This window comes from Atractosteus spatula, chromosome 8, assembly GCF_055471065.1.
Source record: "Atractosteus spatula isolate fAtrSpa1 chromosome 8, fAtrSpa1.hap1, whole genome shotgun sequence".
Lineage (NCBI taxonomy): Eukaryota > Metazoa > Chordata > Actinopteri > Semionotiformes > Lepisosteidae > Atractosteus > Atractosteus spatula.
This window is the reverse complement of record NC_142713.1, coordinates 55,597,221-55,618,419: the sequence shown is the minus strand read 5'-3', so window position 1 is coordinate 55,618,419 and position 21,199 is coordinate 55,597,221. Positions and strand designations below refer to the sequence as shown.

The window sequence follows — 21,199 nt, the reverse complement described above, 5'->3', positions numbered from 1 at the left end:
ATCAATAAATGATGAGATGGGACAGTCATAGTGTTACCAAATCACATGATTCTTAAGGTCAATGTCTATGTCTTCTGTACAAAGTGTTTTGCATTGTTCTTCTTGTGTATTGTATCATGTCATTATTATTGTTAAAATGATGACCTAAAAACACGACAAAGACTTCTTAGCATTTTCTTGACAATGCTATATTTCCTCTGTATCTGTAAACCTGGATTAGCACTGTAAACAAGTCATAAAATGTAATACAAAAAATAAACATGTCTTATGATCATTAACTGACCTGTTATTCAACACCATACTGTACAACATTCGAACAGATTGCAGGCCTAAACAATAATCCAACGTTTTTTTTCATCAGCTCATCAGCAGTTCCATCAAATTCTAACAATGCCCAAATGATTCAACGAATGTAAAAGGATAACATACTTCATACTTTGGCATTAAGTTTACCGGCTGAATAATGCAGGGAGAAATTGCTGCAATGGTGAAGCTGTGGTGGAGGAAGGGTGGATAGAAAAAAAGATTTGCAACCAGGGAGTATTTATACTGTGCATATGGGAGCAGGGGTGTGAAGTTAGAATTTAACCTCCTCTTAAACATCTGTTAAGCATTATTACAAAAAGATGGTGGACACAGTCCTTAAGAGATCAAAGATAGACAAGCAGGTTAAAGCATCTTGTATATTCCAGCAGTGCGTTTGGATGTAATCCTGATGTACATCCTAAAATCATAGCATTCATCTAGTACTTAGCACTACTAAGTACTGTACTGTGTAGGGCTGTACTGTGACTTTCCTGTGGCGATACTTCTTTGAAAGCAGAAAACTGAAAATATAGCAAATAGGAAAGCAGAATCCCGATGAGGTTGTGGTTTTCTATAGGGTAAAGTATCATGCTTACTGCACAGCACTACAACCAAACTGCCAGATAGTGACAGTATACTTATGAAGCATGTCATTCTTCTGGTAATTGATAATATCCCTTTGGCAATGTGTTACTATGGTATAGATTGGTATGTGTTATGTCTGGCATAAGTAAATAGCAGAGCTGGTATGTTCCATATGAAAGAAAACATTTCTACAGCAGGTTTCATCTCCGAGCAACCAAAAATACTTCCAGCCTCATGACTGACATTACGACAATACAGTGCAGATCAAGAAAGTGCCTTTATACAGGAACTGCTGTGAAGAGACATCCTCACAGGAAATAAGTTGGGAATTAATAACAAGTACAGGTGCAGACTCTAAGATGTGATTTTTGGATAGTTTTCCTTTAGTAGAAAACTGAGCACTGAAAAAAATGACACTCATTTTCCTTTTTACTTTTGGAAATATGTCTGAAGTCTTAATATGTCCTTTGGAAATATGCAATGAACAGGAGAGCAGTATTGTTGTTAGCAAAATGGATGGAACCGGTCCTCATAATGCCATTGCAAAAAGAACAATCTTAAAATCTAAACAAATAAAAGATGGAAGGCAAAGCAGTTATTTAAAAACTGATGTAACAAGGTCCTGGGCTCGATCAATATTTGTGCTGCTAAATAAAAAAAAAAAGCATAACATCCGTACACTTCATTTTTCTATGGATGCGTAGGAGAATAATTAAAACATAAGTTGCACTTAAAAATGCAATTTTTATAGAACAAGATAAGATTATCAAAATGACAACGGTTCAGTTATAATCTTTCAGAGCATTAAGTCCTCAAACTGGTTTCAGGTATTTATAACACATAAATGTGTTCACAATCAGTATTCAAGAGGGTAACATGACAACATATCCCAAAACCAATATGTTTTGTTTTAATTTGTAAAAAAGCAAAAGTCTGAAGTTTTTTGGTTTTCTTTATTACAACACAGACACTTAAATCACATTTTTTGAAAAAAAAATATGATTAATTAACACAGGCATAGTACATTATCTGGTCCTTTCATGCTAATATAGCTTAAGGAATCTACCACTTGTGGTCTTTAAACACAGCCCTAATATATGTGATAAACTGGCCAGCATAAGTTTTTAATCAGACTATATTATGTACCTTTCCTGACTGAACTACAAATGTGACCATTGTGCTTTTAAATAATAAAATAGATCCTGTTACTGTGCTTTGACTGGGAAGAACTACTCCATTAGAGATGTTACTGCACATACTATTAAGGCTGTGATTCATAGCAGTTATTGTTCCTGTGAAATGGCATAAACAGGATAAAGATACTTGCTGTATCTGTAAGCAAAGGATGAGAAAATACAAAAGTACTGTCCAGTTCATAATAACCAGAGAGTGAAACCTTTCAATAATCAGCATCATGATATGTATACATTACGATTTTATGAGATTGGCTAAAATATATTTTGTACCCTCTTGGGGTGGTAATATTGATGCAATATTGAAAAAACAATGCCCATGCAGATTAATAAACTTTAAACTTTAAAATGTAAGATCTTATCATGTTATAGCCATGAGCGATAATTATATAATTAGTCTAAGTATACCAACAAACAATTACAATAGTAAATGTGAGATATAACAGCAGCACAAAAAAGCAGTTTCATCAAGCATAACTCTAATGATAACAGCTCTATTATGCTTAGCAAATTTCATTTCCATATAAACCAAAATCCTGATGTTTCTAACAACTGGCCCCCCAAAAGCATCAGGAATCACAGCTGTAATTGCCTCTAAAGGGTTTTAAGAGAGAAGATGTTATGTACAAAATGTTAATATACAGCTTACAAGAGTCTAGAAGAACATCATACAAAAAAAACTGACACTGACTGATTAACAGACAATGCACAGAAATTCAATGCCCGAACTACAGTTCTCCCAAACCTAGATAGGAAAGCTGAGAAGCAGATACTCTCTCATCACACACAGTATCAGCTTTGTTTTTTGCTATTTTCTTTCCCACAGACAGTAAATCAGTATTTCAATACCGATGGAAATAGCACTCAAAACCAGGAGACCACATGGAAGAAGTATTAAAATTCAATTCTGTATGGATGAACTGTAGGAAATTAAAAAGGAGTGGCATGAATTGAGATAATTTACAGCAGTTTCAACTGTGCTGTACAAAACACCTTCTAAGTACTGTAACTCTAGTATGTATTGCATGACACATTAAAACCCAAATTGTATTTTCCTCATATTTTGCAGCGTTACTGTTTTTTTACAGGTACTGTTATACTGTACATGTTTTCTTATGCATAGGCAGCATTAATATTGCCGAGGGTATGGTTCTGCAAACATACATTCACATTTTCAAAGACCAAAATAAGATTTTATATTGCAAACAGAAAAATTTGAGATTTTGATGACCACTAATTCTCTTCCGGAAAACGTTAAAAGGGCTTGTTTACAAGCTACAGAACATAACTCTTTCATTTACATTTTCCTGCAATAAATACCTGAAATGGTACTGTAGGGTTGCAGGTGTTTTCCCCCAGGACTCACCACACATCTGTGTTCTTTGCAATGCCAGGATGTTTAGTCATTGCACTGCTCCATTTTTGAAATAGTAGCTTGTCGATGTCAAATGGAAACTAATTTTAATATTAATTAAAGACCGACATTTTTGTAGCAGTTCTGCGGCATACTGTACATAAGCATTCACACTGTTGACTTACTCTTAAGAATTATTAAATGATGTAAAGCATTATTAGATGTAGTTACTAAATCCTTTTATCTTCAATTTTACCTTTTCTGCTAAGACAACACAGCAATTTTACCTGTTAGCAAATGTACAAAGCAAGAGATTTCCACTGAAAATTACATCTGAATGTAAGAGATACGCAGTTAAAATGGAATATTGTTCATTTTATGTACTGTTTGTCTGCAATATTAAAATCAAGAATTAGTTATACTGAATTACAAGTACTTTAAGGAAAACAAAACAACAATGTAACAGGTACAAACAGATGTGATTGTCACACTGAAAACAGAAGGATACAACAGACCTATAATGGGCAAGACCTTAACACTTGGACACAATTTTGTGATTGCAAAGTTACACTTCAGAGGTGAAGAATAAGCCAGTTCTTAATACCTTACAGTATAAAAGATGGAACAAGATATCTTCTACAAATAATTAGTTCCTTGCAGTGCATTTCTCAAAGTGCTCTGCATATAGGAAGGGTTGTACTGTACTTCATCAACCACAGAAGTACAGCCCCCCTCTGCGGTCAGTGGAGAGTTCAGGCTATGTTCAGCATTACGGCTTTTGTGGTCAGCCTATGCAACTCATCTACAGTTAGAGGTGGTTATATTGCACTATTAGTATCTGAATAGATTCCATTTGTACAGCGTTCACAAAACAGAGAAAAGAGCATGACCAGTTTGAAGAACACACCTGGTTTGACGGCACAATGGGTTCCCAGTGGTGCTTTTCTCGGTGAACAGAACCCCTGTTCATCATGATGAGAGCTGTCCCCCTGGAAGTTCTATGAGAGATCAGTCCTGCTCCTGCAGGTCCACTCCAGAAACACTGCTGACATTGCCACTCCTGAGACTGACGAAGGAAGGCATTCTGAAACTCTGCCCAAGATTCAGTATATTCAACCTGTTGAATACCCCGCTGAAAGCAGCATCAGCTTTTAGATGCTATTCTCCAGATAAAAAGCTTGAAATGGCACACTGAGGATCTCAGCACATAGAGTAGGTGGCAAGCACAGGAAGCATTTAAATTGAAAATAGCTGTTGCTAGGAAACTGCAGGGCAAAGAGCAACGCCTGAGTCCTACATAATAAAGAGTTGTTTGGACTAACAAAAGTGTCCTTATTATTACTTTTAATAGTTCTGAAACGAAAATATATGAACTTCTCTGACTACTGAAGGTACAATACTACTGCCCACATAGCATGATGCAACTGTGAGATATATTGTGTTTAAGCTACAGCCATCCCTGAATCAGCAGGCAAGCTTTTCTCTATGAAAGCAGCTCTTGAAGTCTCTATATAATCCTAAGTGTTTATTTTTCTTTCACTGATACACTTTTGTAGTAACAAACACTTGATCTCTCTTTGCCAATATGCTGATGCACAATGAAAATCCAACCGTCTATGTTTTACATTAATGGTTCAGTACAGGATGTTATTTACATTTTAAAAATAATGATCACTTATGTTTGTTCATTGTTTGGTAGTATTGTTCCTTGGGATAATAAAATGTAGAATTGAAGTCATTTGATTACATAAAACATCAGATGCTCATGATGTTTGGTTTTTGATTAAAATTGCCAAAATTAGCTGATTAAGAACCTGTAAAATTAAGCCATTTAAAAAGACGTTTTTAATTAATGCACGAAGAACAAAAAATTATGACTATGCCCCGTTTGTGTAATGAGGATCACCTAGCTGCTATCAGAATGCTTGAAGACTACTTGGGTCAGAATAGTTCCCCAAAGAATGAGACTCTGCTTTGACAATCAGCAGACTGACCAGCTCTGTAAGGGACAGGTCACAACCAGAAAGGTAGAGTGCCAAGTGTTATGCAAACTAAGAGGACATTCAGGTGTAACACTTTACAGCTAAAAGCCAAAAGATACATTTTCTGAGGATAAGTGCACATTTCTGGTGGCAGCAGAGAGACTGGTGAAGTGTTTTGTTTACCAATGAATACCATTTTGCTCTCTACAGATCTGTTGAAAGCCAATATACAGTATCTGATAACCAGAAGGGGGCTGCAAGAGCTATGATGTGGGAAGGAATCTCCTTTAAAAAAAATGTCTTTACGAACATATTACTCAGTGATACATTGATGGACCCCTTGAGCCAGCAATCTTTTCTGTTTTTGCAAGCTGATTTAGAAGTGTCAATTTCTCAGCAGGGCAATGCAAGACCACACAGTGCTAGGATTACAATGGCACAATGTTAACATCAGAATCTTCAAGCCAAGCCAAGCCTTACCAAGGCCAGGTTTTTCTCCTTTTCTGAGACCAGTAGAAAACCTGTGGGACCATTTTGCCAATACCAGGACAAGTGCAAACAGCCAACCTTCCTGTGTGAGAGTGCAGTAAGCACTCTGAATATCCTATGGCAGTCTATACAGAGGCTCAACAGGACTATGCCAGGATTCTGTCCATGCTCAGGGCATAGAAATTAAAATTCCAGGTAAAATACCCCTTGGCTGAAAGAAACACTCTGATCATGTCATTAAAGAATACTTTGAACATAATAGAACTGTATTATGTTTGAACATCGCAGAAGACAATGGTCATTAAGGCCAAAAAACAGTAACGCACAGTGGCTTCTATTGAAAAAGAATGGAGGTATAATAGAATAAACAATGTATCACATACTGTAGGTTTTTACTGACTTTTGTCCATAACAGGATTTACTGTATGAGTGCTTTCTTAAAAGTATCACCTCTTTTGGCAATATATATTCCTGATCCTTTTAAATAATGGGATATTATAATAGGAGACTAGTGAAAACCTTTATTGTCAAATCAGTAATAATTTCACAGTGTGTTATTGTTACAAACAGAAGGTTACAGAAATAGAAAATACAAGAAAAAAAGGACTAGGCGATTAATCAATAAGTACATTAAATCATCACAATCCCCCAAACTAAAGAGTTTGCCAAGAATATGCCCAAGCAGTTGGTATAATTGGAGGCACCTAAGTTCTTTGTGCTCTGACACAGCTTTGGTGAAAAGCGTAATAAATCAGGGACACTGAGTTAAAAATGTATTAATAATGGCACAACACAAATTAAAAGACAAACAACATAAACATATCAACGTACAAGTTACACTATTTATAAACAAGGTGTCTCTAAGGCCTATGTCCTCACCAACCAGAGAAACCCCAGACAGCTACCAAGAATTTAAATTCTACAGTATATAAAAGCTAACAGGCTCAAAAGGGGGAGACATTTTTTTTTAACCAAGGTATAAAAAGTTAGGCTCTCTTATCAATGTTTAAATACTCAAATATCGTGTTAAAGTCTGATCGGAACAAGGTCCTCTCACCTGGCTCTGTCTCTTATTCTTTCCCCTTGTGTCTTGCTGTCCTTTGGTGTTCTCTCTCTAGCTCTCTCTCTCTACCTGCCTGTTTTATCTTTTGTCCCTCCACTGTTGATGACCCTTAATCATTTACCCAGAACTTAATTAGCCAAGGTAAACAGAGACTATTCTTTTGATCAATGTGTCTCACACATACATTCAGTAAACACCCCGGGTCCTTTCTTGCTTCAAAGCCCTAGAGAAGTGTAAATGATAACATTAGCCAGGTGTTAACCATTGTCCTAGATCCTGAAAAACTTCAATAGTCACTTCCAATAACCATAACATTATTTTAGGACCAATCAATTGATGTCTTTATATAAGCTAATGCAACTTTCCCCTTGCCCTTAGGACTGCAGAATGAAATCTCATCATTGCTATGCTTGATAATTGATAGGCATGTTGTGCTCCGAATTACTTTAAAATTTTGCTATCATCTCAGTGTATTATTCTTGCAGAAATGGTACAATAATTTCAACCGCAACTTATAGTTACAAGGCACTGTTTCATCTTACCTAAGGCACCATAAAAGCTTACAAAACAAATCCTTAGAGGAACTAAGAATCATATGCTGCAGGACAGACAATTCTGACTAGGAATAGGACAGCTATTTGTACCAGCAAATGACACAAAATCCAGGCCATGGGTGCAGCTATAAATGCTGAGAGTTAGGCTTTTATCTCAGATATTTCTGGGTGGGAGAACTTCGGGCAGGTCAGATCTTATTGCCATTTAACAGTTGCGGATTTTATAGTGACAGAAAGGGTAACAGCCATAAAGAAAGAAAACGCAATGTTTCAGCTGTGGAGCCTTCTTCAGGTGTAAGGAGCACCCTTCTTATGCCCCGAAGAAGGCTCCACAGCCAAAAATGTGTATTTCCTTTCTTCTCTTTTCAGCATGGAATAAACCTTTACTTGTTCCTTTGCAGCCTACGCATGCTGACACAGCTAGCCACCTGAAATAATTTTACAAAGGCTGACATGTCTTCTTCCAACTAGAAGGGTCCACAGCCAAAATGTTGTTTCTCTTTTCTTTTCCTTTCAACACGGTATAAACTTTTATTTTTTTCTTTGCATGTCTTCTTCAACATCCAGTGACATTAACTCTAACCAATTATATTAACTCTTCTTACCTATAGTGGTAGTGGGTAGCACTACTAACCTAAAATGATCATACCTCCTAACACTGACAAGGAAAAGTAGCAGCTGGACTGAAAAGCTCATTTCTCTAACTGGTTAATTATTCAATACCACTCAAATGGCATTTAAGTGGCCTTTTTAATACAACAGAAAGGAAGAGCTTGCTTCATTGCCCTCAGATTATCAGTTATTTGATTAAGTGGCAGATGTTATTTTGCTGTGATAATTAGAGTTTTCATTTAAGCAGGTAAGAAGAACAGACTCAAATCTTGAAATCTGGCGGCACTAACTGTGAGGTTGCCAGGACCTCATATTAAGTTCCCAGTCCCTGCAGCTCAGTTCCCCCTAATAATCAAACTGGCTCATTGGTGTGGCATCAAATTTAGTATTAAGATAAAAAATAAAGCAAAGAGACAAATACCGCAAAACTATGCTACCTAAATACAGCTGTATGACAGATTTACTGTATGAAGTCCGCCATTGGATTTGTTTTGTATTCTTGCCCTGTACAAATGAGTTTTATATTTCCATGCCTTAGTGTGTGGGAGATTATTATGCCCCTGGAGGATATTTGCTAGGCAGGAAGCCAGAAAGGAAAGGGAAATCTTAATTATTCTTTATATGCTTAATGCGAACAGATAGTGATCATAGCAATTAGATAGGTCCTCATTTTTCTACATTTCACAGAAGCTTGCCCGTGCTTCACAAAAACAAAAAAAACTCTTCATAAAGTATATTGGGCTATTTGTTAATCTATACATAAAGCACACAATCAAAGGAGATTAGGTTCAAAACCCATTCTATTTCACAAGGAAAAAAGCACTGTTTTAAAAAAGAAATATTGGATTCCATGTTATCACTTCCATTTTGTAAGAAAAAAAGGGTAAAGATAAAATTATTCTTGTAAAAGACACTTCAATAAATGTTTCAATACTGCAGTCAAAATAACTTCATTTTATGTCACATTTCTTATATTTATATTTAAAACTAACAAGTGCAAAGCTTGTTCAAGCCTCATGACTTTTGTTTTTATTTAGACCTGAAGCAGTTTTGATATTCCACGTGAGTGAAAAATGGACCCATTGAATCAATTACACCCATCTCCTCTATTTTGTTCACTAACCTGAGATCCTCTGTAGCCTCGCTTGTGGTCCCATTCTGAATGGGAAAGAATCTGCAGAAAGAGAAAGAAGAAGGAATTTTAGAAATAAAAATGCATATTTCAAGGGGGACTAGTTAAAACTGCCCAAAAAAAGGAACACCACAAGTCTTACAGGATTATCGTTATTCGTTATTTCTTTCACCAGCACAAACTTCTAATTCAATTTTACAGTTCAATTTAGTTTGAAAACCATTTATCAAGGCTTTATGGGTTTGACAAGGCCGACTTTGCTGCACTAATTAACTGGCAGTAGAATACCCTTTAGGCACTGTAAAAGCCATTTTCCACTTGTTTGGAATGATTCATGCCATCACAGAGCCTGTCACATACAATAACTACAGCTGATACACATTGTCTGGGTTGCAAGGTTTGGTGCTCACAAAGTCAACTTTGAAAACTGTGAACGTTCTTTAAGGTTGAGGCTTGTGATACAACAAAACTAGTGTGAGCAGATAAGTTTAGTATTAGGAACATTTTCCCACTGTGCAAACTTAGCAAAGGTAATAAACAGCAAACATATTTACTAATAATAATTAATAATAATAATTGCTTACACTTATATAGTGCTTTTCTGGATTCCACTCAAAGCGCTTTACAGGTAATGGGGTCTCCCCTCCACCACCACCAATGTGCAGCCCCATCTGGATGATGCGACTGCAGCCATAGTGCGCCAGAACGCTCACCACACATCAGCTATCAGTGGGGAGGAGAGCAGAGTAATGAAGCCAATTCATAGATGGGGATTATTAGGTGACCATGACTGGTAAGGGCCAATGGGAAATTTGGCCAGGACGTCAGCGTTACACCCCTAATCTTTTCGAGAAACGTCCTGGGATTTTTAATGACCACAGAGAGTCAGAACCTCGGTTTTACGTCTCATCCGAAGGACGGCACCTGTTTTCAGTACAGTGTCCCCGTCACTATACTGGGGCATTAGGAGCCACATGGACCACAGGGTGAGCGCCCCCTGCTGGCCCCACTAACACCTCTTCCAGCAGCAAATGTATTGCCAGTGGCATATTCTCCTTGTTTTATAGGTTACTGCTGAACAGCTGTAAATCAATGGGATCTCTCTCTCAGTGGAATACTCTTCTCTCTCTTGAATATTCTAGTACACATTGTGATTCTGTGGGATTTGATACAACCCATGTGTCTTAAAACCAAAGATAAATGACACAAATTTGAAGAATTATAATGTGTCCCCATGGGTATCTTCCCCATGGATTAAAATGTATAATTTAGTGAGAAAAAGATGTATGCAATAGTTCTAAATATAATTGCTAAATTCTATTTTTGATACAATAAATCACAACATACAGTACTGTATAAAAAGGCCCACACAAGCATTTTACTGAAGCCTCCAATAAGAGACAAAAAGCAATATACCATTCTACATGAGGTTTAAGATCCTTAATTATGGTGAATAGAACATTAATAACTACGATAAGAAAACGTTTGTATATGTCAGTGCTATGAATAAAATAGCACTTAATACCAGCAAAACCTACTGTGTAATAATGTTGGATATTGCTTAACTCACAGTACAGTAGAGTGGAATTACTGTTTTGTACAGAATCCAGGACAACAAAATGCTAAGCTAAGATTGAGGAACAATCAGAGGGTGTTGGTTTCAGGATATCACAGGCATATTCTTTTTATTTGGCTTACTATGTACCAGAGCATTGTTCACCTCAAAATAGTGTAATTGCAATATATATTGCCTCTACACTCTACACTCACACATGCAGAATGACCTTAACACCTCAAGAACTAATTTTGAGAACTTTAGAAGCCTCACTTTGCAGTAATGATTCATCACTGAGATTAAGGCAATTTGTTAAAGATATGCCGGAATGCGGGGGGGTCTCATTATCATCTTAAGGATTCGTAATCAGAGGGAAATTTCAAATTTTGAAAGCATGAAATGATTTATGGTCTCTTTGAACACATTCATGTACATGGGTGCTGCTATAGAGTACTGTAACAGGGACATAGAGCTTTACTGATTACAGTTCCATACATTTGAAAAGTCAATTAAATTATTGGTTTAATTTAATATATTCTCTGCCATACAAGAGAACCTTTCTTTTTGTGGCACTTGTTACAGTTATGTATGAAAGCTTAACTAAGCTCTAGAGTGTTTTCTGTTTTTTTCAAAAACCCAAAACTGAATGGTTTTATGCTTTGATTAATATGCATAAAATGTTACGCATGGTTACTCAATCGGTTACTATTTTGACTGAGAGTTAAATGCTTTTTATTATAACCATTGTTACAGTATATCTTCTGACAATTTGAGGAGTGCACTGTATAGGTTTGTGTTTTACCTGTTGGTAAGCCTTTGCACAAATTTGAGACGATTAAATGTGCAGAATTCAGGATTGTTAGAATTGTATTCCATATCATGGTTAAAATTAATGATACCCCTTTAGTTTTTGTTTAAGTCAATGAATGACCCTGTTGTACATTTGCTGCACAGCTCATGGGATAAAATCAATTCTGTACAGAAATTTCAAATAAAATTGGTCACAATTGTTCAAAATTGGTCTTCAATATTGAAAAGCTGTTTTAAGAAACAAATTCTGTATTATATTTCATTCAGATGATCCGTTGCCTCTTCAAAAAGAAAAATGGACAAGGTCTCAACATTCTTCAAATAGAAGTTATTAAGGTTCACTATGAGGCTGCAGCTTTGTTAACTTTTGCCCGAAGAAAATCAAAAAGCCAGACACCTCTTCAGTATCCCTATGGCTTTCTCTAGCTCTCAATTGCTGTGAAACATAAGCTCTGGTTCTACAGTGGAGCAAAGAGGCAATTTGATACCCACCTTGTGGAATACTTACTCCAAGCACAATAGAAAGTGGGAATGTGGGAGAACTAAGTAAAACCAATGTATATATAGTAGCGCTTTAGTTACACAATATAATAGCTATGAGAGTCACAATAAAGAGATCTTATATAATAGGGTGCAAAGCCACTAAAATAGAGAGTTCTAAATGAGCTGTATGCCTATGCAGTAGACATAAACTGTACAGTACAGTGGCTACAATAAGTATTCGCGCGTACTGTACTGTAAGTAAGTGTTGGAATTAGTGTATATGTAAAGTGAGAGGCTGGATGGTCAGTTTGTCTTAAAAGACAGTAGAAAAAATACTTATTGGATCAGGACCTTCAGAAGTAGCACTTGCATACAGCTGAAATAAAAAGCCTGCACTGATGTTCAGATGTGTCTAAGAGTAAAATACTATAAGTTGCCACTGGAATGGGCAACTGCTGTGGTTGACTCATAATTCAAAAGATTACGTTCAGTAGAAGAAGGTGGGGTTTGAAAAAGGATTTACTAACCGTGGATAGAATGTCAGATATCTCTGCACTTCACTACAAAGGCAAGGTTATGCATAAAAGATTTCCCTGAAATCAACATTAGTAATGGATGAAGTCCAAAAGTTTGTAAATATTGTAAATGTAGAATATCCAAATTCATATAGCGATGGTACTAAACACTGAGCTACTCGTCTTCATCATATACATGGAAAGATTATGATTATTAAACCTAGACCATGTTTATTAGTGATTTAGCACAGGTTTTATAAAAATCAGGGCAATTGCTCTCATGTGGGAAATGGTCATCATTCTGCACATGTCAAAGTAAAAGCATACCTAATGAAGCATTCATAAAAATCCACATACAAAACAGCCACACAAAGTAGCAGATGCCATCAAGACCAGTTTGAGTGTCACACTGAATATGGTCATGACACCAGACAGTTGTAGTGATCTTACAGTCTCTTGTCACAAGAGCAGGACAGTTATATTTGATTATATAACTGTGAGGACAATGTCCCATCTAAGAGACCACGAGCACATTCTTCAGGGAATGCATAACTTTTCTTAACTTCTTTCATTCCCAACTCTGGATGGAGGACCATCCTTAATGAGCTCTGACCAGACATCCTGCTTGAGCTGGGATACAAAAAGGAATGGGTACTAGACATGACCTTCTGCAACACACATGTATGTTTATAAATTATTATATTGTAATAATGTATGGACCATCTGAGTAAGGGGATGTGTGGGAGCTCTGTACAATTTTAATAGAAGTATGAAAATGATCAAGTCTGAGGCAACGCTTCCATATTTCTGTTAAATACACACACAGACTTACACCTGCAACAAATTCATAAACGTATTATCAGGGAAATGACAAAATCTTTTTAGAACAAGTATACTGGCATTTTATTTCTTAAACACAACATGGGTACAATTACTAAGATCGTGACCATTTTCCAATAACAAGGCAGATCCGCAGATGTCTACTGTGAGAGACACAGGTTAGCAGCATGTGAGGTTACCATCGGAAGCAATACAAGCTCTACATCTGCAATGCATGGTTTACACCAGATTGCTATTTTTTGGGAGGCTGATCTATTCCCCACATAGAGACAGAAGAAGCACGTGCCTGTTCACTGGTATCTCTGAGCCCTAGATACCACATGATACCATCGGTCATCCCACCAGTGACAATGCGGTCTCGAGTCTGGCCCTATGGTACTGTATAACTGTCACATTCCCATCTCTCTCATGGGAGAGTCATTATTAAACGAGGATGTACATTGTTTGGCTGGACTGTTGTGGTGTCAGAATGAGTCCACAGAAAGGGCAGCAGCTGAGGTTTCAGGTTTTCATCAATGTAATGCTGTACAGTCAGACCGCCTTCAGTCACCACAAGGGTTCTGTAGAGTTCTGTAGTGTCGATCTTGGTGTTTTGTGACTCACGGTCCCCCAGACCATAGCCTATCATTGACAGACTTTATTTAGTTGTAACTTCTAGCCAGGTTAGAAAATTCTAGCTCTGAACACCCCAGATGGCAAGTGACAGTGTGGCACACAGTTATTGTTGATACTGCATGTGGGGCATTTTGGTTCCTTTCAGGTTTTCTTTCATCATTTTCACCAAGTTTGACATTCAACAGTCACCAATTCTCTCACTAAGGTGCTGATTTAGAGCTTACGAACCTTTCCTAGTCACTTGGATATATAATGGTCAGTCATGAGTGATCAACTAATCAAAATGACACCATAAATATACAATCAATATCCAATGTTAGTAATATATATATACACATACAGAGTGATATGTTTCTTCTCATGCTCAGCCATCAAGTATCCATACAATTTACTTTTTATCATAAAACAGAGCACAGGTAATTTTGGAGAATAGCACTGCACCCAGAGAAGAACTTACAAAAGCAGTTGATTGGCTCTTTAACTCTTAAGGACTCCCTATTGTTGTATAATGGCATCTCCTTCTGAGTGTGCAGCTGAGCTCCACAGCAGTGGGATAAGCACTTGGTGCAGATACTGATGACTTCCCTCAAGCTACAGCAAAGCATGATGATTGTGGAAAGGCAGCACATCTCAGGGCTCTTCAGTGCCAGATTTTAAGCAAATATAATTCTTAGAATAATGTTTAACTGTGGTTTTAGAGCAACAACTAAAGAAGTAACACTAATCCTGAACCGACTTATGCTAACACTCACCTTTCTATACAGTATGTACTGTTTTTTAAAAGTGTTTGTCTGGATCTTAAGTTTCTTTCCTTAAAAAAAAAATACCATAAAACAACAAGCATGGCCTTGAATCCTCACTTCAAAAAAGTGCAGTGATGTCTCCAAAATATGTAAATCCAAGTGGAAAGATTTTAAGCAAACCATCTGGATCCATCGTCATGGGGATAGCGTGAGCTAATTCAAGCTTTAAAGCTTTAGGACTTCTTGGATGTTAATATGTGGATGCTGGTAAGAGACATTTGTTGTAACTTAAGCAATGGATAATGCTTAAAAATGAATAATGTCATCTATTGTCCTACATTGCCCCATTATGAAAACATAAAATGCAAAAACATGATCATGCTGACTTCATCTAATAAGTCAAAAAACTCATTTCTGGTTTCATCATTCTCAAGAAGAAATTAAGGTGAAAGAATACACATCATATACAGTATTTGCACAAACTGGCCTTTTCTGTTCTTCATTGTCTTTGGACGCACTTTTGTAAGATCAGCACATCAACTGTGTAGCTGTTTCATATTCCAGCTTTTACCTCTTCCTCCATTGAACCCACACCTACACTCACGTGAATGTGTTTATACAACATCTGCTACCACTTTAAAGATCCCATGGCACTGTTCATAAGAGTAGGGTTGTTAACCTCACTGCCCTGGCTAAATTCCACTGTGAGCTTGCACAATCTGTCCTCACTAAAATTCTTCCTTAACTCAATTGGTGAAACAGTTTTTCACTTCTCCCCCTGATCTGCTGTACATTGAGGCTGCTGGTGCAAAATGAAATCCACAGTACCAAGGTGGTTACTGTACATCAGTGGTGAATCCTATTGCTTTACTATGTGTAAAGTGTTTTGGGATCCTTTGGGATGAAAAGTGCTACAGTATATAAACAGATTATTAAAAAATTGGTTCTGTCACTCAATAGAAAAACTGAAGTACTGTACTTCTTTATGGGGCAAGTTGTTTACTTTCTCTCCACAGCCTGTGTAACTGTGAAAATTTGATTCTGTCCTGTTTATGGCCCACAGTCACACACAGAGCCATGACTGGGTCGTGTAAACACTTACTGTATTAAAAGCAGGCTCATCTGTAGGGCAAATAAAAGAAGAAAAAGTTACCTTGTTAGCACTCTGTGTATTTGCTTTGTGTTCAACATCATTTCCACTCAATGCTTTAAACAGTGAAACAGAGCCGATTTTAGCAGGACATGTTATAAAGCAAAACACTTCAGTAGGGTTTCTTCTTAACCAATTCCTAAGCTTCAAGCCAGAAATACTGTACATTTCACAAACCGTCGAACACACAGGGTTTCATCTTTCTGTAAGAACAAGAAAACCATACATATGCCCTCAAAAATTAAATTTTGAAAATTCAGCATTGCAAAATTTTACGAATTAAGATTTAATGATAAAAAAACTGAAGTGAATGGTGTCATAGGATTTTTTTACAAAATGTTTTTTTTCTGATTTTATACATTGAACGTTGTTCAGTGATACCACAAGTTTGTTAAGTATTCCATTAGTACAGTAACTAAAACTTAAAATTCTAACAAAACACATCTGGGCTCTAACTATAATATCCCAAAATGTGAACCAGTGTAAATAGTTCATATTTAAAGTGAACAAAATATATATACATCTCCACTTACAATCAAAAATCAGCAGAAAAACATGATTTTGTATTTCTTTCAAAAATCAGCAGGAAATGTCCACAAATCTAAATGCTTTATATAGTTTAAGCAAAAAATCTAAATGTTCCTGACTACCGAGACATTCCAAAAGCATAGAAATTACTGAACAGGTCAGAAAAAGTCCAAATGTAAATAACAAAATTAAAAGAAACTAATTGCTAACCAAAAAGGAGGAAGAAAAGATGAATGATTTGATTCTCATAACCTTTAAACACTGGAAAAGAGTAATGTTAAAACCTGTTTCCCGCAGCAACAAACACTAATTTTTCTGACTTGATCCTTGGAATTATGGATGAAGTAAGCCTACATCAATTAGACGAATGACTAATACATGTTTAATTTGCCATGAAATGCCCCCAGGGTTTTCTCATAATGGAGATATTCTCCACAGTGAACCTATCCCGGTAATCACTGCAAATATACTCTGTCATTCACAAAGTGGAGGTCTGTGCAGTGTCAACTGTCTGGACATCAGCTGGCCAATACAGACTGAAACCTTTTCAGGATATCAGGCCTTCAAGCTCAAATACGGTTCTGACCCTTTAATTAGTTCATATAGATTCCATTACTGCTTGCCCACACTTTAAATACTAGACAGCATTCAATTTGATTGGAATAAAGATAACAATTCTACAAGAAGCTTACCATACCCACTTTGAGAACACTACGCCATTATTTCTTTCCTAATACGATTTTCTATCAGTATTTTTCAGATACGTTGTTTTCTCTGGTATTAGGAATGGATGAAGCAACACTTTCCTTTTAAATAAACTGTACCAAGACCACGTATGTATATACACATGAACCAAAATAAAGGTCAGAATAACTATTATAAAAAGTAGATGTGTAGCATCTTTCATCCCAGAGTATTTTACATATAATAGGATACCCAATTCATCCACCACTGAAGTGCAATACTGCTTGGAAAATGTACAATAGTGACCAAAGTCCTTCTACACCGTAGATCAGGTATACACTTGAGTATTTGCTTCACCAGGTGATTTAAGCAGAACTTTAGAAAGGCTATATAGTAAAAGCTAGGGTTAACATTGCTTCTGTTTTAAAAAGTACAATGGCTTAAAAAAATCTCATTTGAAGGCAAGCATTTCGTAAAGCAAAGTGTCCCTGGTCATCATATTGGGTCACTGGATGAGAAATTCTGGTCTAGAGGAAAGAGTACCACCTACTGGTCCACCAATACCAGAACCAACCTGTTTTGCGGGGGGAGATCTATCCCATTACTGAGCAGACCCAGCTGTGTTCACGTTCTGAGAGCTGATCAGACCAGGTTACAAGCTGGAATATTTTTAGTGTTAGAAGACCATTGGATATTTGGTACTGTACATATTCTGATGTGGGTTCTGACTAAATGTTTGACTAAATGTAAATTCTTACTTGTTATGAAGACGAAGAGAGGAACCACTAACACTGTAATACCACATTTCACCTCTAGATGGAAACCTTTTCAAAATTAGTGTCAACGCTCAAGAATTAAAAAAGGACAGGCAAGGAAACTTTAGCAACAGCAGGAGCTCCATTGATTAGGGTTTCAGCTTCCTACCTGCCTGTAGGCAATAAAGGCCCCTCAGCCTCTTCCATGGGTGCCTCCTAGAATGGCTATGACCTTATCTAGGAACCTCATCAGGGAGATTTAGAAAATCTATTATCTACTAGTCTGAAGACAAACCATAAGACACAAATAACAAAGGCAGAAGCTGGTGTAAGAAGCAGTCTAAAATTCTTCTTCTTCTTCTTATTTATTACTTGCACTTGAGTTCAAGAGTAATGACAGTTATGTCTGTGTAAAAATCAGATTAAGGAATACGAATGTGAAATGGCTACAGAGTAAAAATGGAAGTCTCTCTTACGCGCTGCCACCTAAACAGTAGTCTAATGAAGCAGTGAGGTGCCTTAAAACAGACGCAATGAAGATCTTTAGCAGGAGCTCAAAATACACCACATTCAGAAAGTTAGCAATCGCGGCCTCACCATGATGACACAGTGTCACATACAGTACAGTTCTCCCAATCAAGATGGCTTTAGTTTAGGTGTGCCTAAAGTGTGTGTAATGAATATACAAAATCTATAAACATTGTTTCATATTCTCATCAAAGAATGATGAGACATTAGAAAGAACGGCTGACATACTATTAAATACTATAAAATATTGTCACAACAATCATAAGTAAAGTTCTACCATTATTTAAAGAAAAATAAAATTGCCTTTCTGCACTTGGTGAATAATGGAAACACAGGACTCCTGTTTCAATGACTTCATGTTATATCTTCGTTAGGTCAGGATCTAGGGAAAAACTGCAAACAGTTTTGCTGATTCTGTGAAATGGCTGCAGTCTTCATTTGTCAGACGCTTTAAACCATAAGAAGTTAGTCAAAACGCTAAGAAATGTTAGACTAGAGGGAACATAATATTAATAAAAAGTCAATAAAACAAGAAGATATTTTCATTTAAACCATTTAAGGATGGGGGGGGGGGGGAATATAACTTGAAAAATAATAAAAAATATGGTTTAAAAGATAAATTAAGCGATAAAGCTATTTTCCCATTCAGCAAGGCACACTGTGGGAAAAAAAAATCTCTGGAGCCAATTACTAACTCTTTTCCTTCCCTGTAGAGTCAACTCCTGAAGATAATTTAAGCCAAAACACAGTCCTAAAGAACTAGGATTGGGTTTCTTTATTTTTGAGCCAATACCTTTATTACATTATTTCAACTGAATTTAAGCTTAGTGTTTTCTATCATTCGGTGGGATTGCCAGACCCTGATCAAACTCCTCATGTCCTGTCATATAACATTTGGCTTTGGACGGCAACAGTGCTGTCGGGAACTGGCACCCAGCACCTGTGGATAGAAGTTCTGTAGTCAAAACTGAAAACCTGCGACACTGTGCAAATTAACAGCCAAGCACACCTCTTCTAAGAAACCATCCTGAAAGCATATTCATGGAACAAAGGAAAAACAGTCAGGCTCCCAATAAAAATATGTTTTATTAAGTGGGCTTGAGAATGCAATAAGACACAAAGAGTCGACCTTTCTCTGGATTGCTTTTGGCAAGTCCTTTGCAGAAAGAAGCAGTATAATGTAGGTTTTAAAAAACAGTGAAATGGTCTAGTGCAATTGCTTTAAGACTGTTATATAAGTAGTACAGTCAGCAGCAAAAGGAAATTAGTACAGATTCTAAAAGCCTTTACCCATCTATTATGTCTGGTAATTGTTGTTATGCATGATGTGCTACTGCTTTTATGGTATATCTTAATGAGGAAAACAGAACTTTACGTAATTTCTTATTCCATTTATAAATCTCTTTCTTATTACCACATCCGCAATAAGAAAAAAAAAGTGTTAAATCTGGAAGCCAGACTGAAGGTAGTTTCCACCAAGTATTTAAAACACAATTCAACTGTGCATCAACCTCTTTGTATAAATGAAGCGAAGATGTCATTACACTCCTTGGTCTAAAAATATTGGTGACAAAACCAGAGCAGGTATTTCTCGAGAGCAGTAATCTAAAAAAAGTTGTGCTTTTAGCACAAAACTAAATGGTGCAAGTTGTTGCTGTTAAGCTGTTAAGTGCTTCATGAATCCCAGTAAACACCACATGCAGTGAACAGTGAAGTTGCACCACAATATTGTTGGATATTTATTTGCAACAAAAGGGACACAAGCATTTTATAACTAAGCAGTCTTTAAGATAGGTAATTTATCCCTGGAGCTGGTCAGTTCCACATTTCTGTTTTACATTTTTTTTCCTTTGAAATATTTTGGAGCATCCTGCATTCTGGTAAAACGTCCCTGTTAAACTAACCCCTCAAAGCCAGAACAAACCCTGGCCTCAGAAATATAACTTCCATCCAGGTGACTGGTTTTGTCCAGACAGCCCCAAGCACATTCAAGCATCTGTAGACCTCATAAAAAAATAAAAAAGTAAAAAGTTCTTATTCATGCTGTCTAATGTTTTACAGGTTTCCCGCAGGGGTCACTCAGTGTGGGTCAGTTACATCAGTGCTGGAGCAAATCACTGCTGTGATTTGCCAAAGTGTGGGGGCCAATGAGAAGGGAAAACTTAACACCATCCCCACTTCAACACAGCTCTGTTTGTCCTATTCCTGTCTCTTTAATTCAGGAACGCATGCACTTTTTACACTCCTTGGAGAAGCTGTACTAAGAGACTTCAGCCTTAATTTTAAAACTGTGGCGAATCAGACAGCCTGTCTGACGGTAATTCCAGCTTTTCGTTCGTCATATAGTCACCCACATCTTAAGAATAAGCCCTTTAGTTCTGCCTGGGATCTACAGATCCTGTCTCTTTGACTTGTTCATGTTTTTTTTTAACTCATTTGTCCAGCAGTCAATCAATTCTACTTTATTTGCACATTTAAGCAAAATAAAACCTCCAAATGCCTTTATAGCTAAACATCTGCAAAATTGCATTTATTATATACTCACAGAAAAAGCAAAATGAGTTTCTTACAACTTGTGCTTTACGTGCTGCAATACTGAAACTTTTTTCAATCACTGCAAGATTTGAGACATGGTTTTCTTGACCTCCATGGAAATAAAAAGAACTGTTACGTTATTATATTACACAGTCCAACATAGTACAATGCACTGTCTGCTTTAAGAA

General features: G+C 36.7%; 1 protein-coding gene across 2 annotated transcripts in view; it reads right to left on the bottom strand.

Annotated features, from left to right (window-relative positions):
* Positions 1-21,199, bottom strand: part of pde3a (phosphodiesterase 3A, cGMP-inhibited) — a 162,388-nt gene that overhangs the window by 66,136 nt on the left and 75,053 nt on the right. For both annotated transcript variants that reach the window (XM_088923445.1, XM_088923444.1), the window contains exon 2: positions 9,262-9,312. In XM_088923445.1, the coding sequence (XP_088779571.1) occupies positions 9,262-9,312 (51 nt within the window). The remainder of the gene's footprint in view (positions 1-9,261; positions 9,313-21,199) is intronic.